Source organism: Remersonia thermophila, chromosome 5 (assembly GCF_042764415.1).
Source record: "Remersonia thermophila strain ATCC 22073 chromosome 5, whole genome shotgun sequence".
NCBI classification, from domain to species: Eukaryota; Fungi; Ascomycota; class Sordariomycetes; order Sordariales; family Chaetomiaceae; genus Remersonia; species Remersonia thermophila.
The window spans coordinates 581,757-599,770 of NC_092221.1; the positions used below are offsets into that span (position 1 = coordinate 581,757).

Consider the following 18,014-nt stretch of genomic DNA (forward strand, 5'->3'; position numbering starts at 1 on the left):
AGGGCGCTTTGTTGAGAGGTATGGGAGAGAATAACACAGTTCCCATGCTGCACTGTATACCTACGAAAGGGGGCCGGATTGGTGTGTTGTTCTGGGAATGAAACGAATGAGATAATATCTATCTGCCTGTTGGCATGGCCCGAACAACACAAGCCTAGGTATCACCCACCGACAGCGTGCACAGTATACGTAGGCCCAAGGCTCAGCCCCGGCATTGGGCATAAGCCAAAATGCAAGCCGCCAGATAGGGTAGGTCGACAGTGATTCCGTAACCAGCATCGATAGCTGCCAACATGCCAGAGAAATCACCAATCCAACTTCTGTCTCAGAGTGTTGCCTACTTGAGCGCACCCGCTAATTAGGTGCTGCAGGCCAACGCAACAGGACTAGGTGCCATCCTCGACCAGCTACCAACGGCATGCTGAGTCGAGTCCTTGTTGGCTCCTCGCATGCAAGCATGTTGGCGTGTGATGGGCCGGAAGAATTCCAAACCCCTGCCCGCCCGGGACTGCAGCTAGCTTCGCCTGCTGGGAATGGGGAGAGAGAGGATAAATTAACTCAGTTATCGCATCGCCGACCAACCGCTGCGGCCCATGCTTCAGGAAAGGAAATTCATCGTTGGGCCGACCATCTCAAGCTTTGAATTTGCTGCCTCTGGTTCATATCCAATTCTTTTCAGAGCCAGGATGCATACCGAAGCATGATGGGACCCTGCCCCCCTGATGGGCGCTGAGGACGGGCAACATATCCTTTCCTAATCTGGGGCAAAGACTTCATCACGAGCGTGTTCATTCTCTCGCACACGATCCATCGTGATCATCACTACCCTGACCATTCCGTACGTGGCAACCACCGCACGATGCGGAGACGGACTGACGTGAAGATCCCAGCACGTGTTCGTCACCATGGCGAGTCCAGTCCAAGTCTCTGCCCTATTGGTTCCCGGCTTTGGAAATCGATAGTCATATGCAGTCGCTTCGTGCAGATGGGTTCATGAGTCTCTAGTCTCGCATGTGGCTGCATGGCGTGGTGTGCCCCCCCAACGGGCACGTAAGTCATCACCAGCCCCAGATGAGGCGAGGCGTTTTTGTGTGGCGTCCAACGGCAGACCGCGGCGGACAGGACGCCGATCCAGTCGTTGATGAATGCTTGAATGCTGCCAAAAGACTGCCAATGACGCTGCGAAGAAACCCCCCTCCCCCACCGCGAGAGCAAGGCTCCGCACGTCACCTGTGGGCTTCTAGACGGACGCTAAGCTGTGTCTGTCTGAGGAAGAGATAGTTGGGGAGTGTTATGTACAGGCGTACGTGTATAAGAAGCGGCTACGATGCTCGAAAGCTGCTCATCCCCCTCCGCACCATTCTCCGTTCGCCCCCTTTGGCTCCCTATGCTCGGTGAAGAGGATGCCGTCCCAGTAGCTCATGAACTCTGCCACGAGGCTGTCAATAACACTGATGTGAGCACTCCACGATCACCAAGAGAGAGCAAAGTCCCCTTCAACTCGCTGGCTTGCAGCTAGATCATTGATAGGTTGCGGTTGAACAAGAGATCCTTATTTGGGCGGGACTGGGCGTACGTGTCTATTAGAGGCAGATAGAAATCCAATAGTCAGTTGTTCCCTCACAAAGACTACACATTCGACCCCGTTGCTCTCCATCCTCTGACGAATATCAGAAAGCGATCAGCGTCCGTTTTGTACCCGCCGGCCAGACCTTTCCACAGGCCATGTTCGAAAACTACACCGCAATCCCTTTCGTCAAGGGGTCGGCGGCAGTACTTGGAGGGGTAAGCAACTACCTCTGGCCGTCTTGGTTCCACTATTAAGTCACTCACTTAATTATACCCCAAGATCCTCTTCCTCTATGTGCTCATCCGGGGAGTGTACCTCGCATTCTTCCACCCCCTCTCCCGAATCCCCGGCCCCAAGCTTTACGCCTTCACCGATCTCCCATACCTCTACTACCTCCTGCGCGGCGAGTGGCCATATCGTCATCGGCAACTCCACGATCAGTACGGTCCCGTAGTCCGCTACACGCCAAACGATGTATCGTTCACCACAGCGAATGCCTGGAGAACCATATACGGCCACCGGATCGGCGCCTCCGCCCACATCGCCGCCTTCCCCAAAGATCCCAAGGGCTACCGGCCCCCCTTAACGGGCGATCCGAACATTGTCCTGACCAACGATGAGGACCACCGGCGCCACCGCCGGGTTCTTGCTCACGCATTTTCCGAGAAGGCCCTGCTCGGGCAAGAATCCATCATGCGCCACTACGTGGACAAGCTCATCTCACGGCTCGGCGAGCGGGCCAAGCTTGGCGGGTCCAACGCAGTTGTGGATCTTGCAAGGTGGTATAACTTCACAACCTTCGACATGGTCGGCGACCTGTCCTTTGGCGCGCAGTTTGGCTGCCTTGACAGCGGCGGCTACCATCCCTGGGTGGCCACGATCTTTGACGACATTCGGCTGATTACCGTGGACGAGACGCTGCGACGGCACCCGCTCCTCAACGCCTTGGTGTGGTCGCTGGTGCCCAAGCGCTGGCTCGCCAGCCGGCTGGAGCACCTGGAGCGCAGCCGCGCGGCCGCCATGAAGCGCGTCGAGAGCGGCAGCATGGGCAGGGAGGATTTCATGTCGTACATTCTGAGGCACAACACGGACGGAGAAGACGGGAAGCCCAGCGACGGGCCAACGCTGACGCCCGGCGAGATTGTCGAGAACGCAAACATCCTCATCATCGCCGGCAGCGAGACGACGGCGACCCTCTTGAGCGGCGCGACGTTCCACCTGCTGACGCACCCGGACAAGCACGGCCGGCTGGTGCGCGAGATCCGCGGCGCGTTTGCGACCGAGGCGGATATCACAGTGACCGCCCTAGGTCAGCTCAAATACTTGAACGCTGTCCTAAAAGAAGCGCTTCGCATGTGTAAGTTCTCGCTCAAGGCCTACTGCTAGAGATGGCTGGATTGACAAATGGCTCGCTGGGACCAGACCCTCCCATTCCTGGCGCCCTTCCACGGACTGTGACGGGAGCCGGGGAAGTCATCGACAACTACTGGATATCTGGGGGTGTAAGTTCCCGACAGTGCTTTTCTTTGTTGGATACCTGATTAGCGGTATTATCTTGCATCATCAGCATCTGGCAGCAAACAACCAGATATCCTAGCATCTTACTCACAGCCAAATCTTCTTAGACAACCGTGGGCGTGCCGCATTGGGCAGCCTGTCAGAGCGAGTTCAATTTCCACAACCCCGATGAGTTTGTCCCGGAGCGCTGGATTGCCGATGAGCGAGACGCGGCCTACGAAAATGACAACCGTGCGGTGTCGCAGCCGTTCTCCGTCGGGCCAAGAAACTGCCTTGGAAAAAAGTACGTCGAGCTGCATCCCAGGCCATCCTTCGTTACAGATCCCACGACTTGCGGATGCACTAACGGCACGTTCAACGACAGCCTTGCCTACGCTGAGATGCGGCTCATTCTCGCAAAGGTGCTCTGGCACTTTGACTTGGAGCTGCTTCCCGAGAGCAGAGACTGGAATAAGCAGAAGATTTTCGTTGTGTGGGAGAAGGGCGCGCTGAACGTCAAGCTCACGCGTGCGGTCAGGGGGTGAGGGAGGGCTGGCTCGGGGGCGGGAAAGGAGGGACGCCCCCCTCCCGTGGACAGACATGGTCGATGAGGTTGGAAGAGGTTGAAAGCAAGGAGCAAGATGGTACTTGAGCGGTTCCCCATGGACAGGAAACAGGAAATCGGATACCCAATTTGTAGTGAGCAGCAACCATCAGTTGAATTAAGCACTTCTCGGACGATACTCTCAGCAGCATACGTCACGCTCCGGCCCCTAGACAGAAACGCTAGCACCCGTTGGAGACCAGCCTGATAATTTCTCGGAAAACAAAAAAAGACCCAGCCTACTACAAAAAAGGTGCGTGCTCCTCCGAGGAGAGATGGGAGAAGCAAAAGGAAACGACCAGACTGGGACTCGAACCCAGAACCTTTACCAGCCAGAGGAGACCGGAAAGTAACGCGCTACCATTGCGCCATCCGGCCGTCTGATTGGATGCTTTTCCAATCGTGAGATGATGAAGCAGAGCCCCCGCAAAACCCTGAACCCTCTGAAAGAACCCTCCTGAAGCCACCCCCAACCATCACCAATGCTGCCGTGACGGTCACTCTCAAAATGCAAAAAGTAAACACGCGGGCACCGGTGTATCGAGCAAAAAAGACGATGGATTTTCTCAGCATGTAAATAGGTGTTGCAGTAGCAGGTATATATGGTGCACTAGCTGATGGCAGCATCAGCGGATCCGTTTTTGCTGTCACAGTTATGAGCCCGGTTCTCTTCTGTTTACGCAGCGGTATGTTGATAACTAGTGCTACCTGCACTGTAAAAGTCACATACAATGAGAAGGCTCTGAGTTCGAAACCTGTGTTTGCACACCTGACACAAAGGACGTTTTTAGGGTGGCGTCTGATAAATAAACACCCGGGCACCCCTCGGGGGTGCGATGGAGGATAGAGATGAAATTTCCTCTAACTCCAAGTCAGGATAAATAAGTGCACCAGGGAACTCAGACCTCGACTAATCGCCTCGGTCTGGGGGGTGTGTTGCAGTAGCAGGTATATATGGTGCACTAGCTGATGGCAGCATCAGCGGATCCGTTTTTGCTGTCACAATAGGACAGACAGAGACTATCTAATTCTGCTGTTGATCGATCTGAATAACTACTTAACCCGCATTGCCCTACCTTACCCTTCACTCCAGACAACGCATGAACGCCGTAAACCCGATATTGCGCCCTTTCTGCAGTACCAGATACCAGATACCGTAGAACACCACAAGACAAAAGTTCGGCTGTTTACTCAGACGCCCGAGAAACAACAACAATAAGCCAACAATGAATGTGACCAGGAGAGCCCTGAGATGAAGATGCCAGAACGGAAAAGGGAATGCATCGGAGGGGAAGCCCATGTGTCGCCCATCGAGTCAAGGGAGCACCTCAGGAAAAAGAACAAGAAAAAGAAAACCCGCCTCCAACCTTTGTAGGGTGGACTCAAACGGCGCCGCGCTTCCTCATTCCCTCACCCTCCCACGTCCCCTCCCCGCGCCGGCACCCCCCACGTCCTCTCCCTCCCCATCCGCACCCTCCTTGGCAGCCTCGCCTCGGCTCTCCGCCGCGCCGGCGCTGGTGCTGCTAGCATTGGCACCCTCGCCGCGCTTCTTCGCCTCCGCCGCCTCCCTCACCATCTGCTCCAGCTCCCTGATCCGCCGCCGCAAGGCCTCGTTCTCCCTCCTCACCTCCTCCAGCTCGGCCCGCCGGCGCGCCGTCTCCTCGTACCGCGACGTGCCCGGCAGGATGGCCGGCGAAATCGGGTCGGCGCTTGCCCCCGTCGCAGGGGTGGGGGCCGCGCCGCTGGTGCTGCCCCAGTACGACCGCGCGAGGGCCGGGTGGGCGCCTTCGCGGTAGCTGCCCGACAGCGAAACGCGCGCGCCGCTGGGGGCGGGGGAGGGGGAGCCGGTCCGGCTGTGGCGGGAGGCGGTGCTGTTCTGCCTGCTTATGGACATGGCGGCTGCTCCGGAGGTGTAGGGGTGGGGCTGTTGTTGGTGTGGTGGGATAGGGGCAGGGCGGATGGGCGCGGGCGACGAAATGCCGACCAAGGACGCGGAAGAGAGGGTGAAGCTTCGGGCGCTGGCGTTGGAGGAAGTGCGGTGGTGACGCGGGGCCGTGTGCGTGTGGGCTGTTGGGTCGGCTGGTGGGCCGGGCTCGGTACCCGAGGCGCTGGCGGAGGTGGAGGAGGCGTTGGAGACGACCGAGGCGTTGTGCGCGGCGCGGAGCATTTGGAGCTCGCGGGTTAGGCGGTTCACCTAGGCAAGAGTCAGCTGAGGTCGTCTGGAGGAGTCGAGAACTTGGATCCTACGTACCACTGCCTCTTGTTCCCTTTCGAGCTGCAGATGGAGGTCGGCAGCTGTCAGGGGACGGGGATGGCGCAGCGGCCCAGGACCCGGGCCCACGCCCGTGTTGTCTCCGGTTGTTGATGACAGGGGAAGGCTCCCGAGGGAAGAAGTTGCCGGGATGCTCGGCGAGGGCAAGGCAGGCGAGACGGTGCCATTGACGGTGCTCTGGTTCGACGGAAGAATGTTGAGCGAAGGCGAGGCGGGGCCGGACTGCCGCATCTGCTGAGAAGATGGCCGGCGTATGGGTGCCTGGGGGTTGCGGGGAGATGGAGGGATTGGGTTGAGCTCGGGCATGGCGGTTTCGCAACGATTTCCTGGACAGAGGCTGGTGGGTGGATGAGAGGCGCTTCTTCTCTGGGCGGGCAGGGAGCTTCGAGAACCGAGGCTGACAAGGCGATCTCCGGATGAGTGAATATGGGTCGAATGGATTCAGCGAGGTGCTTGTAAGCAGTGCTGGCATAAAACGAGAGTCGATTCAGCACGCGGGTGAGGTAAACAACACAGGCCGAGAGAGGGGACAGAGGAACAAGGTAAGACGAAAGGTCATTTATGCGGCCCGCCCACGGGCAGAACGGGGACAGGAATCGGTTGGCGGTGTTGCAGAACAGTGGAGAGGAGGAGGAAGCCCCACTTGAGCCTGACCGTTAAAGGCTACTAGTACACAGCAGGTAACTACGCAGTATGGACCCGTGGACCTTTACGGTGTTACCGATGCCAAGACTGAGGTGCGAGAGTGGGTCTGTCAGACAAACGAACCGGGGGGGGGGGAGCTGCAGCATCAGGGTGGAGATGCCAAGACATGCCATAGGATGCCATGCCGTGCGTCTATGGCCCTGATGGGAGGCATGATGTCATGGATCAAACCAAACTGCTTGACAACCTCTACGCCATCAGCAAGATGCCATTCAACACTTCTTCATCCCACATAAGGCCGTGTCGAGCACCCCGTTGCCACTAGAATCTTAGCTTAAGCTGGCCAAGTTTCCTGTCCAGAAACCGAGAAAGACTCGTGGGATTCTCTATTACTCCTCGAACGGTCTGGTCAACCCGTTCGTCTTACCCGCCCTACCCTCCGAAACCACAGCTAACCTCTTCGCTAAAATCTTGTCCTAGAACGCACACATGCCGTCACAGCACTCACTCAGTGTGGCTGAAAGGGTCGCTATGTCTGACAGGGACCCCGGTGGTCAGTCTCCCAAGCCCGAGAACCAGACGGGCAAGCAGCTGCACGATCCGCCTGGATCGGGTCGCGGCCTCGACGATGCTTCGCAGCTGGATGAGATCAACAAGAAGTACATCAAGGTAGGTTTTTGACATAGTTTTGAGGCGTTTTCAACACGAAATCTGCTGACACTGGCTCTACATGACAGCAGCTGGAATCCAATCCGCGCGGTCCTCTGGAGGACGAGGTGGAGAGAAAGTTTGTCAAGGGCCCGGTCCCGCCCCGCGATTGAGCGGCTTGCTTTGGACTTTTGATCCAGTGCCATGTTGGTGAACCAGTTTGTTGGAGGATTGACGTGAGATTGAAACCCTGTGTGCTCGGTCTCCAGGATGACACGGCGGTGAGTGGTCTGAAATAGTATCATTTAGTCATGGCTTCTCTGAGTCTATTGCGGAGTCGATATCTCCCTACGATGCTGCAGTGCCGTTGTCAAGGAGTCTAGACCTCAATGCTCCGTGAGGTATATCCAGAAGACGTCCGTCTTCATGACAGACAGCCTCTACATTGTAGATCAAAGCACGGTACTCTACGAACAGGTCCCATGGCGCTTTCGTCATGGCACCCAGCCCCCCGCGCCAGGGAACATGGTACAGTACAACACATTGACACTTGTATGAATGTGCAAGCCATTCAATGATCAAGACATCTCTAGGACTCGGCTCTTCCTCTAACTTTCCTCCTTCTTCTTCCTTTTCTTAAGGTTGAAAGACTGGCGATAAATAAGACGGCGAAGAGGGAGGGTGGAAGGAGGAGGCCGGTCGTCAGGTGTCACCGGTTAAAGGAACGTGCTGGGAAGACAACGCGCCGTTTACACAACAAAAAGCGCGGTTTGACTAGGTCAAAAATAAAGTAAAAAAGAGAACAAAGAAAAGGAATGGAGATATAAACAACAAATTATTTCCGGACTCAGTAGGTTGCTTCCACAAGAGAACTCCATACCTATCGTTCTTCTTCGACCGTGGACCTCCTCTTCGCAGCCTGCGCTGCAGTGGGAAGCGTAGTAGCAAGTGATCATGAGAATGAACGCATGCAGTCTTTGAATAGAAATTCTCTTACAATCTAAAGTATGGAGAGCCTCGTACAGAAACCATCGCCAGATCACTTCTGCAGCCAGCCCAGGATGATGGACCGCCGGAGTTCCTTCAACCTCGTGCAGATGCTCCTGGTCCACACGCGTCGTTCCTTTTTGATGTCATCGGACCCCCCCAAAGCCCTCCATAGGGTTCTAAACAACGTTTCGTGCACGCTAGCCTCGCCCGTCTTGCCCTCCTCCATGTAGAGGACAGAACCCATAGTGTGGGTCTGGATGGCGTAGTACATCTTCATGCGCCTGTGCGCGACAAAAGCTTGATTACGGCCCGCATCTGTCATCTTCTCTAGACAGCCCAGGCTAGCATCGCACGCCAAGGCGTACAGCGCCACCGTGCCATGACGCAGGAGGACTTCAATGTTTTTGGCAACGTTTGCCAAACGGCGGAAGCGCTTGAGACTGAGCGGCGGGCGGCGGGGGACCGTAGCCATGAGCTCGCCCAGGAGCACGAGCAGAGCGAGCTGGATGGGGGAGAGCTCGTTTAGGAGGACGTCACGTCTGGCAGCGTGAACCTTGACTCGCAATCGCGTACATCCGCGGTTGAATGGCATGTTGTTTTCGATGGTGGCCTCGGCCTCGCAATCGGCCAGCCTGTCGGCCATCCAGCAGGCGTCCTTCAGCCCTTCCACCAGGCGTGCGATCTGCTGGGGAGATAGGCGGCGGAAAAACGTTACCTCGCGTAGCGCAATGCGAAGGCATCCAAGGCCGCTAGGGGAGTTTGGCTCCGGTTGTTCAAAAAAGGCCTCGATCCGCCGCCTCCTTGAGTCGAACTCGGTGATGCCCGGAAAGCTCAAGCCTTGCAAAACGGCGCGATACGGACCCCGCGTGAGGTCGTTGCGGAGCGTTGACGAAAGGATGGCACCGTGTGGAAAGAGTAGAGAAGGGTTCGGAATCCAGTGATCGATCCACCCCTTGGCGATGGATTTCTCATTGGCCTTGATTGCTCGATAGCTGTCGCGGCAGGTGAGCATGAGGCTGCTCCGCGATTTTGCATCGAGGTGTTCTGCTATTAGCAGGAGGACGTCGATGTTGCGGATCAACATGGTGTTTGTGAGCAATTGGTCATGTTCCAGAACATCTGGTAGGTGGTGAGAGCAATGGCATAATATGAGAAACCACTGTGTCGACTGAAAGTCGAGGTGTTTATAGATGCTGCGCGAAGCAGTGGGAGACTTGCCACGTCGTGCTAAGAACAGTGTATGGATGGACCTCATGCTGGGGCGTCGCAGCATGTCCTCAGCGAAGCTTGAAGCTAAAACCTCAACGTCAGAGCTATATCGTTAGCCAAGGTCCTAACCCCAGCAGCTGTCAAAAACAGGGACTTCATGATCCTCTGTTGCGTTATCCCGAGGTGAAACCTGAGACGGAGCAACAGAATGGAAAGCAGTATCAGGAGGGGAAGAAAAGGAGAGGAGATCCAGGAGTAACACGACGGCGACAAGGGACCAGGCACAGGGGATAAAACCCCCAAAATCCGGCGTGGTTCATTGTATACCTGGTGGTGCATCCTAGAACACATAATTACGCACACCTACACACGCAACCTCAAGCCGCCGTGGAGATTTTCAAAAGACTTGATTCCCAGCTGAGTCCATCTTCTGGCACGTTTGATGGTTTCTGGCCCATCTCTCCCAAACCACCTAGTTCGCCTTTGCTCTGCTTGACCGCATGCCGGACTTCGCCAACAGCTCTCTAGAAGTGGGCTCGAGGTTCCTTGGCTTACCGCAGACCTGGGATACTCTTTGTGGAAAAGCAACGGTGTCAACGCTGACGCCAGGCCGAACTGATGCCATGCATGGACCAAGAATCCCTTGGCCATCCGATGAGGATAGGCATCTGAACCACCACTTCACATGCTGTTACCGTGGACCGTGATCATCCGCCATTCGTAAACCTCAAACGTGTCAAGGACCTCCAAGAATATCATCTGCAGGACTATAGGACCTAACGATAGCGTGCAGAAGACGGAGATGTCTCAGGTTCGCTGCGCAACAATACCCAGAACCTCATTGGCACCACGCCCGGCCTCGCCTCGGGAAGATCGTCTCCGCCACGGCGGAAATTCAAACTGCTGTCTATACCAGCAATCTGCTCGTTCTCCTCTCCGGTGCTTGGCTACCCCGGCCCTCCTGGGCGCCCTCACAACAGACTTTGTTGCATGGAGGGACGTTGAGGTAGTGTAAGAGTCTAATTTCAACGCCGCGCCGGCCGGGTTCGCCGCCGTCGTCACAGGGATCGCCGCAGCCCCTGCTCAGCCACAAACGGGGCCCCCACCTTCACATGCGCTGAGAGGCAGCCACACACTGGGCTCCGCCATCAGGCGATGACGACATAACGCCCCTCCAGTTCGACGACTGCTTTCTCCTTGGACACGAACACGCGTCCCTGCTTGCGTATGAAAGTCGCCTGTTCGAGGCAAGAGAAAGGACGTGGCTCATTTCTTTTTTTTCCTTCTTTTTTTTCCCAGATCTTGCTTCCTTTAAAACATCAGCTTCGGTCCCAAATCTTGTCATCTCCACCACAATACAACACTCAACTCGTCGCACAGTCGCTTGGGTTCAGCTCCCGCTTCTCTCCCGAAACACCCAACCCCGACCCCGCATTTCCCGCTTCTCAGCACTTTTGAACAACCACAACACCACGACAACATCACCACACATCGACGCCATGGCCACCACCGTCTACGTCAAGAATATCGGAGGGCAGACCTCCGATAGCGAGATTAGGGATTTCTTCAGCTTCTGGTATGTTACGATGCCACGCAGTTCCCGCTTGGCCCAGCTGCCCCTCCCTCGCTCGGGAGCCTCTCGCTAACCTCCTCGTCTTCCTTCCCCAGCGGCAAGATCACCTCCATTAACATCACCCAAGAAGCCTCCACCAAGTCCGCCACCGTGGTCTTTGAGAAGGACACCGCCGCCCGCACCGCCCTCCTCCTCAACCACACCAACCTCGGCGGCAACGAAATCTCGGTCGAGGCGGAAGGCGACCTCTCCACGACCTCGCCTCCGCAGGATTCCACCGCGGCCGAACCCGCGGCCGACCGCAGCGGCTCCCCCGTCCTCTCCCAGGAGGACAAGCCCCCCTCGCGCATCCTCGCCGAGGTCCTCGCGCACGGCTACCTCGTCGCGGAGCAGGGCCTCCAAACCGCCCTCGCCCTCGACGAGCAGCACGGCCTGTCCGCCCGCTTCGTGGCCACCATCCGCAAGCTCGACGAGCGCACGCACGCGACCGAGCGCGCCAGGTCGGCCGACGAGAGCTACGGCCTGACCCGCAAGGCGGGCACCCTGCTGACGGGCTTGGGGTCGTACTTTGAAAAGGCCAGGGACACGCCGACGGGCAAGAAGATTGTCGAGTTCTACACGGCCAAGCAGAGGCAGGTGCAGGACATCCACAATGAGGCTAGGCGCCTGGCGGAGCTCAAGAAGGAGGAGACGGGGGGCGACCTGGTGAAGGGCCTGGGGCTGGACAAGGTGGGGTTGGACAAGGTGCTCGGCAAGTTTGGGGTGGGCCAGGCCCAGGGACAGGAGGCCAAGAAGGAGGGCGAGTCTGTTGCGGGGCCGGCCGAGGCTGTCCCCGCGGCGGAGGCCAAGGAAAAGCCGGCTGCTTCTTCCTAGGACGGTGAACGGGGAGGGTGCGAAAGAGGAACGGGACGAATGATGCGTTCGAAACGAGGGGGGGGTTAGAGAGGGGGGGAGGGGACGGTGATTGTCACGGAGGTTGGGGTTTCCTTTGCATTGATTCAGCAGCTCTGTTTCGCTATGGCTCCTATTGCTTTTGTTGAAATCGGTACATGGTGGGAATGGCTTTGCGCGTCCGTATGCGTTGAGTACCTAGCATGGTAATGCACTCTACACAGTACTTGACCCCCTTCGATGCCAGACAAACGAGCTCTTTTCATGTGGTTGCCAAGATTGCCAGCTGTGTCGCTTAATTGGAGTGAAGAATAGACGGAGGTAGACTTGCTTCCATCATGAAAACTTGCGAGTCAATGCTCTAATATTATTCACGCGCTCTCTCCCAAGGTCTGTGTTCCGTCCCGCAGCGCGTCTTATAGGAAAGGCCTCCCACTTGCGATATATACAAGGCTTGCATTATATGTACTATCCACCTTACGAACTGCTCAGATTGATTACAAGGACTACAGATCCCGTACCTCTCCCGCCTCTCTAGGCACCCATGATGCTGGCCGATCCAATCAGCCAATCATATATGCTTTTGTTTTGTTGTTGTTGCTGCTCATGCACGCCTCACCAGACGCTCGTCTATAGGATGCTGAGCAGAACATGACCGCGGCCGTCTACCGCTTGTTGTAGTTGAGGAACCGGCTCTGCGAGGAGAAACATCAGTCAGCATCAAGCATTAGGCCTACCACGCGTTCCCCGGGCAAGAAGGGAAATCTCTTCTTCGGGGGAGAATAAACATACCGCAGTAAACAGGATCGCCATGTTGCTCGCGATGAAGGCCACGTAAATCCCCAAATCCCTCCACCTCTGATCAAAGCTCCACCCCAACGGCCGATAGAACTCATCGCCGACACTGTACGCGCAGTACTCGCAGTTGCCGCCGATGGTGGCGTTGCCGTTGTCGACCAAGTACCCCGGCCCGCCGCGCTCGAAGAAGGGCCCCATGTACTGGGCGCACGACTCGCCCTGGGGCGGCGTGAAGACGCTCAGCTCCTCCTGCGAGCAGTCCACCTTGAAACCGTGCAGCGCGGTCACCACCATGCCGCCGATCAGCCGGGTGAAGGGGTTCAGCTCGTACAGCCAGACGCGGTAGCCCTTGGGCATCAGGGGGGCCGGGATGGTGACGCCGCAAAAGAGGGAGAAGGTGACGAAGATGAAGGGGTCGAACTGCGACGAGATGAAGAGCGACGGGGTGAGCGCGGACAGGGCCTGGCCCAGCGTGACCGAGAAGACCTCGGTGATGAGGACCATGAAGAACTGGTAGCCCGCGCGCGACGGCTCGGGGGCGAGGCCGGGCAGGTAGTAGAGCGGGAAGAAGAAGGTGATGGCGCACAGGACGCTGTAGGGCAGCTCCGCCACCAGCAGGGACGCCGAGAAGACGAAGGAGCTGTACATCTTGGACGACTGCTCGCGGAAGAACAGGGCGCGCTTGATGTGGTACATGACCTCGATCTGGCTGATGATGAGGGCCGGGAGGACGGTGACCTGGAACATGACGAACACGGTGTACTGGAGGGACTGGCGCGAGTGGTCGAGCTTCAGGTAGGTCAGGCCGGTGAGAAGGGCGATGACGAAGTGGTTGAAGAGGCGGGTGAACAGGTAGTTGGGAGTCCGCCAGTGGGCGAGGTTGGCGCGGCGCGTGACGATGAGCAGCTGATGCCACCACGGGGAGGCGTACTCCTTCTCGAGCTTCTTCTTGGCGCCGAGCTGCGAGGAGGTCGTCTCCGCCAGGGCGAGACGGCGCTCCTCCTTCATGCGTGCGATCTCCTCCTTGACTTGCTCGAGCTCGGGGCTCTCGGCCCAGATATCCGCCCAGTCTCGCGGGCCCACGCGCGGGGAGCTGCCGGCGCCGATGGCCTCGAGCATGAACTCGGCCACGTTGTCGGTTTCCTTCGGCTCGGCGCCGTGGCGGCGGAGGTAGTCGCGGAGGACGCATGCGTCGCGGCCGATGTCGCCAAAGTAGACGCACCGACCGCCGGCCTGGAGGAGCAGAAGGCGGTCAAAGTTCTCGAAGAGGGCGGCGTTGGGTTGATGGATGGTGCAGAGAATCGCCTGGCCCGCGGCGGCGAGCTTCTTGAGGAAGCGGACAATGTTGAAGGCGCTCTGGCTGTCGAGACCCGACGTCGGCTCGTCCAAGAAAAGGAGCAGCTCCGGCTTTGCGGCGAGTTCGACGCCGATGGTCACGCGCTTGCGTTGTTCCACCGTCAGGCCCGCCTCAGGAGAGCCGATGATGGCGTCGGCAAAAGACTCCATCTCGAGCAGCGCGATGATCTCCTCGACGTATTGGTACTTTTCCTCGCGCGGGGTCTCAAAGGGCTGGCGGAGATCGGCCGAGAACCTCAGGGCCTCGCGCACCGTCTGCGTCGGGTCGTGCACGTCCAGCTGCTCGGCGTACGACGTGCCGCGCTGGAACTCCTTGCCGGGGCGGGCGCCGTCGACGAGAATGTCGCCCGTGATGACGCCGATGTTCTTGCGCGCCGCGAGCACGTCCAAGAGCGTGGTCTTGCCCGCGCCCGACGCGCCCATCAGCGCCGTCAGCTGACCCGGCTTGACGTATCCGAAAACGTGGTCAAGCAGGCGCCGTGTGCCGCCGGGGACAGGAACGTCGTAGCACAGGTTCTCCCAGGTCAGGATGCTCTCGGAGCGGATGTTGAGGTCGGACGAGTCGGATTCGTCGTGGTCGCTGGTGCTGTTACGGCTGCTGCCGGCCTTTCCGCGCGAGTTCTTCTCGGCCCTCTTGCGGCGCAGCTCCTCGTTCAAACGGTCCCGCTCCTCGTTCGGCTTCTGGAACACCTTGGCCTGGTTGCCGCCCATGCCGTGGCGTATGACCTCGCCAAACACGACGTTTAGAATGAGGAAAAAGACGATGAGCGCCACGACGATGCCCCAGTTGCGCCACAGCTGGCCCGGCGTGTACGAGAAGCCCTTCTCGATGTAGTCGTTGCCCGAGATGAAGAGCGTTCCGGGGTTGGAGCCGGCAAGCGTGCACACCTGGTGGCTGATGTTATTGTACCCGGGACCCGAGGGGATGAGCGACTCGGCCGTGCACGTCATGTTGGACCGCGAGAACTCGTTCTCCATGAGGGCGCTGAAGGTAAGCCCAACGACGTTGATGTAGTAAATCCAGCGCAGCCAGACCTGCTGCGATTGGTATTCTGCGATGGCTCGTTAGCGAAGCACCCCTCCTCGGTTTGAATCCGAGAGCGATACTTACGAATGAGGTACCCAGCCGTCGTGATCATCAGCGTGATCAAGAGACAGGCAAACTTGGCCGCGTAGTCAAAGTCGGGGCTGATGCAGCCCAGGATCCGGAAGAACAGCGTCATGGCCAGGTTGGCGGAAAGCAGGAGCAGGTAGAAGGTGAAGAAGGCTCCAGCCTCGCGGGCCAGGTTGGTCATGAAGTAGACGATGAGCGCAAACACCAGGACCTGAATGGCCGAGAAGAGCTGATCGACAAAGATCTGGGCGATCCACATCGCCGAGGGCCGGTGGAAGGCATAGGCGCGGTGCTTGTTCACGACCGTCCGGCCCGTCATGGTGCCAGCCAGCTCCGAGAAGGCGCTGAACACGTTATGAAGCAGGGCGATGAAGAGAAGACCGCCCTTGCTGAAGGCGCTAGCCGAGGTGTGGCCGAGGTTGAGGTAGAGCGTGCCGAGCACAATGGCGATGATGACGTTGCGCAGCTGCGACAGCACAAGAGCGAGCACGTCCTGCCTCTTGAGCAGGAACTGCCGGCGCATCAGCGCCCACACCTGCTGGTGGAAGCCGACCGAGTAGGCAGACCGCTTGGACGCGCCGCCGCGCTTCTGCTCGCGCACGGCGACGCGGAAATCCTCGTACTTGTCTTCCTCGTCGGCAAGCTGGGCCTTGTACCGGGCCATCTCCTCATCCAGCTCCCGGGCAAAGCGGGACTCGCGGAAGGCGGCCTCGAGGGTCTCGGGACTGTGGGGAGCATTCTCGGCCGACCGGCCCTCCTGGTACTCTCGCTCGAAGCCGTCCGTGCAGCCGGTGACGTAGTCGGGGGTGGTCTGACGGGGACGCGGGAGGAAGCCAAGCCCTTCGAAGTAGGCGCGAGCTTCGGAGGCGGGGCCGAAGTAGACCTGGCGACCCTCGTCGATGACGAGGACTTTGTCGAAGAGCTTGTAGATGTTCTCGGACGCCTGATAGAGCGACACAAACGTGCTGGTCTTGTACAGGTCGGTCTGGACGCGGAGGGACTTGACAAAGTCGAGGGCCGTCGATGCGTCGAGACCGCGGGTGCTGTTGTCCCAGGAGAGGATGCAGGCGTTGCTGATGAGCATCTCGGCGATGGACACGCGCTTCCGCTCGCCGCCCGAGACGCCGCGGATGAACGGGCCGCCCACGATGGTCTTGCGGGTGTGCTCGATGTTGAACATCTTGAGGAGCATCGTGATGACCTTCTCCTTGAACTCCTCCTTGGTGATTCCGGCGGGAAGCTTGCCCGGGAGCTTGACGTCGAGAGCGAAGCCGAGGGTTTGCTCAACGGTGAGGGTTGGGTGGTGGACATCGTCTTCGTGGTTGTAGAGGGCCTCGCCGCGGTACTGGACGAATTCCTCCGCCGTGAAAGGCCCGTAGAGCACCTCGCCCGTTACGCTCGTGTAGCCGTAGCGCTGGTTGGCGATGGCCTTCAGGAAGGTGGTGCAGCCGGAACCAGGCTTGCCAAGCACGAGGACCATCTCGCCAGGCTTGCAAAGGCCCTTGAAGTTGTCCAGCAGAGTGGCCTCGACGACCTTCTTGCCCAGCCCCAGCATGCGCCGGATCGGAGTAATGACGTCGAAAAAGTCGACAAAGGCATCAGGGAAGGTCTTGACGTAGTTCGTCTGGCCGCCGACGCCCTTGACGGTCAGGCCGTCCCAATAGACCCCGATGTGCTTGGGCCGGATTCCCGCCTCCCTCTCCGCGGCCAGGTTGCCACGCAAGACAGCCTCGAGGTCGAACTGCTCGTAGCCCTCCTCGGAGGAAGGCAGCCCCTCCTCCACATGGTCCTTTTCGCCGCCTACATGGCTTTTCCGTCGGCTGACGCGCGACATGTGCGTCAGCTCGCGCTGCAACTCAGCAAAGTCGGCCTCGGCTTGCTGGACCGACACACCGGTGGGCCGAGTTGATCCATTCGGGTTCCCCTGAATCGCCTCGTGGCGTAGGTCTTCTGGGGTGCGCGTCGACAAGGAGGACCGAGGAGATGAGTTGCTGACCGGGTCGCGCCCGGTGGCCGGTTCTGGAGAAGCCATGACGAGGCTTCCTTCTGATGTATGCTGGCGATGCTATCAAGAACCTGCGATGTGAGATGTCGCACCGTGACCCGAGCCCCTGGGGTCGACAACTATGTCCCACGACGGGGACAAAACGGTGAGAATCGGGATACGTCCAAGTCAACAGGGTGATTTGTCAGCCAGGGAAGCAATATCTACTGGGGAGGACGAGCACAAAAAGGGTCCCTGAAAAGGGGAGGGAACCTCTTTTACGACGCTCCCTTGTGTAAGCCGGAGGAACTGCTTCCAACAAGAGCAGGAGTCAGGGGCGAGATGCATAAAAGGAGACAACAACAAAAACAAAAAAAAAAATCTCGGTGATAATGGCCGGAAATAAATGCATTGTCAAAGCTAGAAACAGGAAATCTTGGCACGGCATGTGAGCAATCCACCGTGCTAGCCTCGTTGGCGGCTCCTTCGAAGGGGGCGACGTAACCCAGGAAGTATGATGGTGCGTTTCGGGGCCGGGGCGATGTATCCACCCCGGATGGGCCTCATGGATTCCATGGACGGTGAAGAGGTCGACACGGCTGACGGGACTGGGCCCGCAAAACGAAAGCTCTGGGCCAAGCAGACCGCCCGGAAAAAAATACCACCTAGTCAAGATCTCCTGCCTGCGGGCGCTGCTTGTATTGTTAGGGGGCGCTTCCTTGTCGACTTACGGCTGGGTCGATCTGCTTATCCCGCCTTGCAAGGACGTTCGGTTTTCGGCAACCACCCTGGCCTTGGCGGTGAACCCTTTGTCAGGTCCTCACGGCGGGGCCGACCAAAGCAGGGAGAGTTGCCGGCCGGGG

The 18,014-nt window shown here is 58.3% G+C and overlaps 5 protein-coding genes and 1 non-coding gene across 6 annotated transcripts; 3 read left to right on the top strand and 3 right to left on the bottom strand.

The window, feature by feature from the left end:
- Positions 1-1,725: 1,725 nt before the first annotated feature.
- On the top strand, positions 1,726-3,612 carry VTJ83DRAFT_5386 (uncharacterized protein; the record flags this gene model as incomplete). Its single annotated transcript, XM_071011980.1, has 5 exons — positions 1,726-1,785; positions 1,850-2,927; positions 2,993-3,072; positions 3,196-3,371; positions 3,453-3,612. 5 exons carry the CDS (start codon positions 1,726-1,728, stop codon positions 3,610-3,612), a joined length of 1,554 nt encoding a protein of 517 aa, XP_070864761.1.
- A 354-nt stretch (positions 3,613-3,966) lies between these two features.
- VTJ83DRAFT_t135 lies at positions 3,967-4,049 on the bottom strand. The gene has a single exon. It is a non-coding gene; the product is annotated as a tRNA-Arg (tRNA).
- A 1,024-nt stretch (positions 4,050-5,073) lies between these two features.
- Positions 5,074-6,249, bottom strand: VTJ83DRAFT_5387 (uncharacterized protein; the record flags this gene model as incomplete). Its single annotated transcript, XM_071011981.1, has 2 exons — positions 5,074-5,865; positions 5,923-6,249. 2 exons carry the CDS (start codon positions 6,247-6,249, stop codon positions 5,074-5,076), a joined length of 1,119 nt encoding a protein of 372 aa, XP_070864762.1.
- Positions 6,250-7,077: 828 nt separating this feature from the next.
- On the top strand, positions 7,078-7,409 carry VTJ83DRAFT_5388 (uncharacterized protein; the record flags this gene model as incomplete). Its single annotated transcript, XM_071011982.1, has 2 exons — positions 7,078-7,257; positions 7,326-7,409. The coding sequence occupies 2 exons, from the start codon at positions 7,078-7,080 to the stop codon at positions 7,407-7,409; spliced, it is 264 nt and encodes an 87-aa protein (XP_070864763.1).
- Positions 7,410-10,934: 3,525 nt separating this feature from the next.
- Positions 10,935-11,881, top strand: VTJ83DRAFT_5389 (uncharacterized protein; the record flags this gene model as incomplete). Its single annotated transcript, XM_071011983.1, has 2 exons — positions 10,935-11,011; positions 11,104-11,881. 2 exons carry the CDS (start codon positions 10,935-10,937, stop codon positions 11,879-11,881), a joined length of 855 nt encoding a protein of 284 aa, XP_070864764.1.
- Positions 11,882-12,564: 683 nt separating this feature from the next.
- VTJ83DRAFT_5390 (uncharacterized protein) lies at positions 12,565-17,199 on the bottom strand (the record flags this gene model as incomplete). The annotated part of the gene is made up of 3 exons (XM_071011985.1): positions 12,565-12,594; positions 12,692-15,105; positions 15,165-17,199. 3 exons carry the CDS (start codon positions 17,197-17,199, stop codon positions 12,565-12,567), a joined length of 4,479 nt encoding a protein of 1,492 aa, XP_070864765.1.
- Between the last annotated feature and the right edge of the window lie 815 nt (positions 17,200-18,014).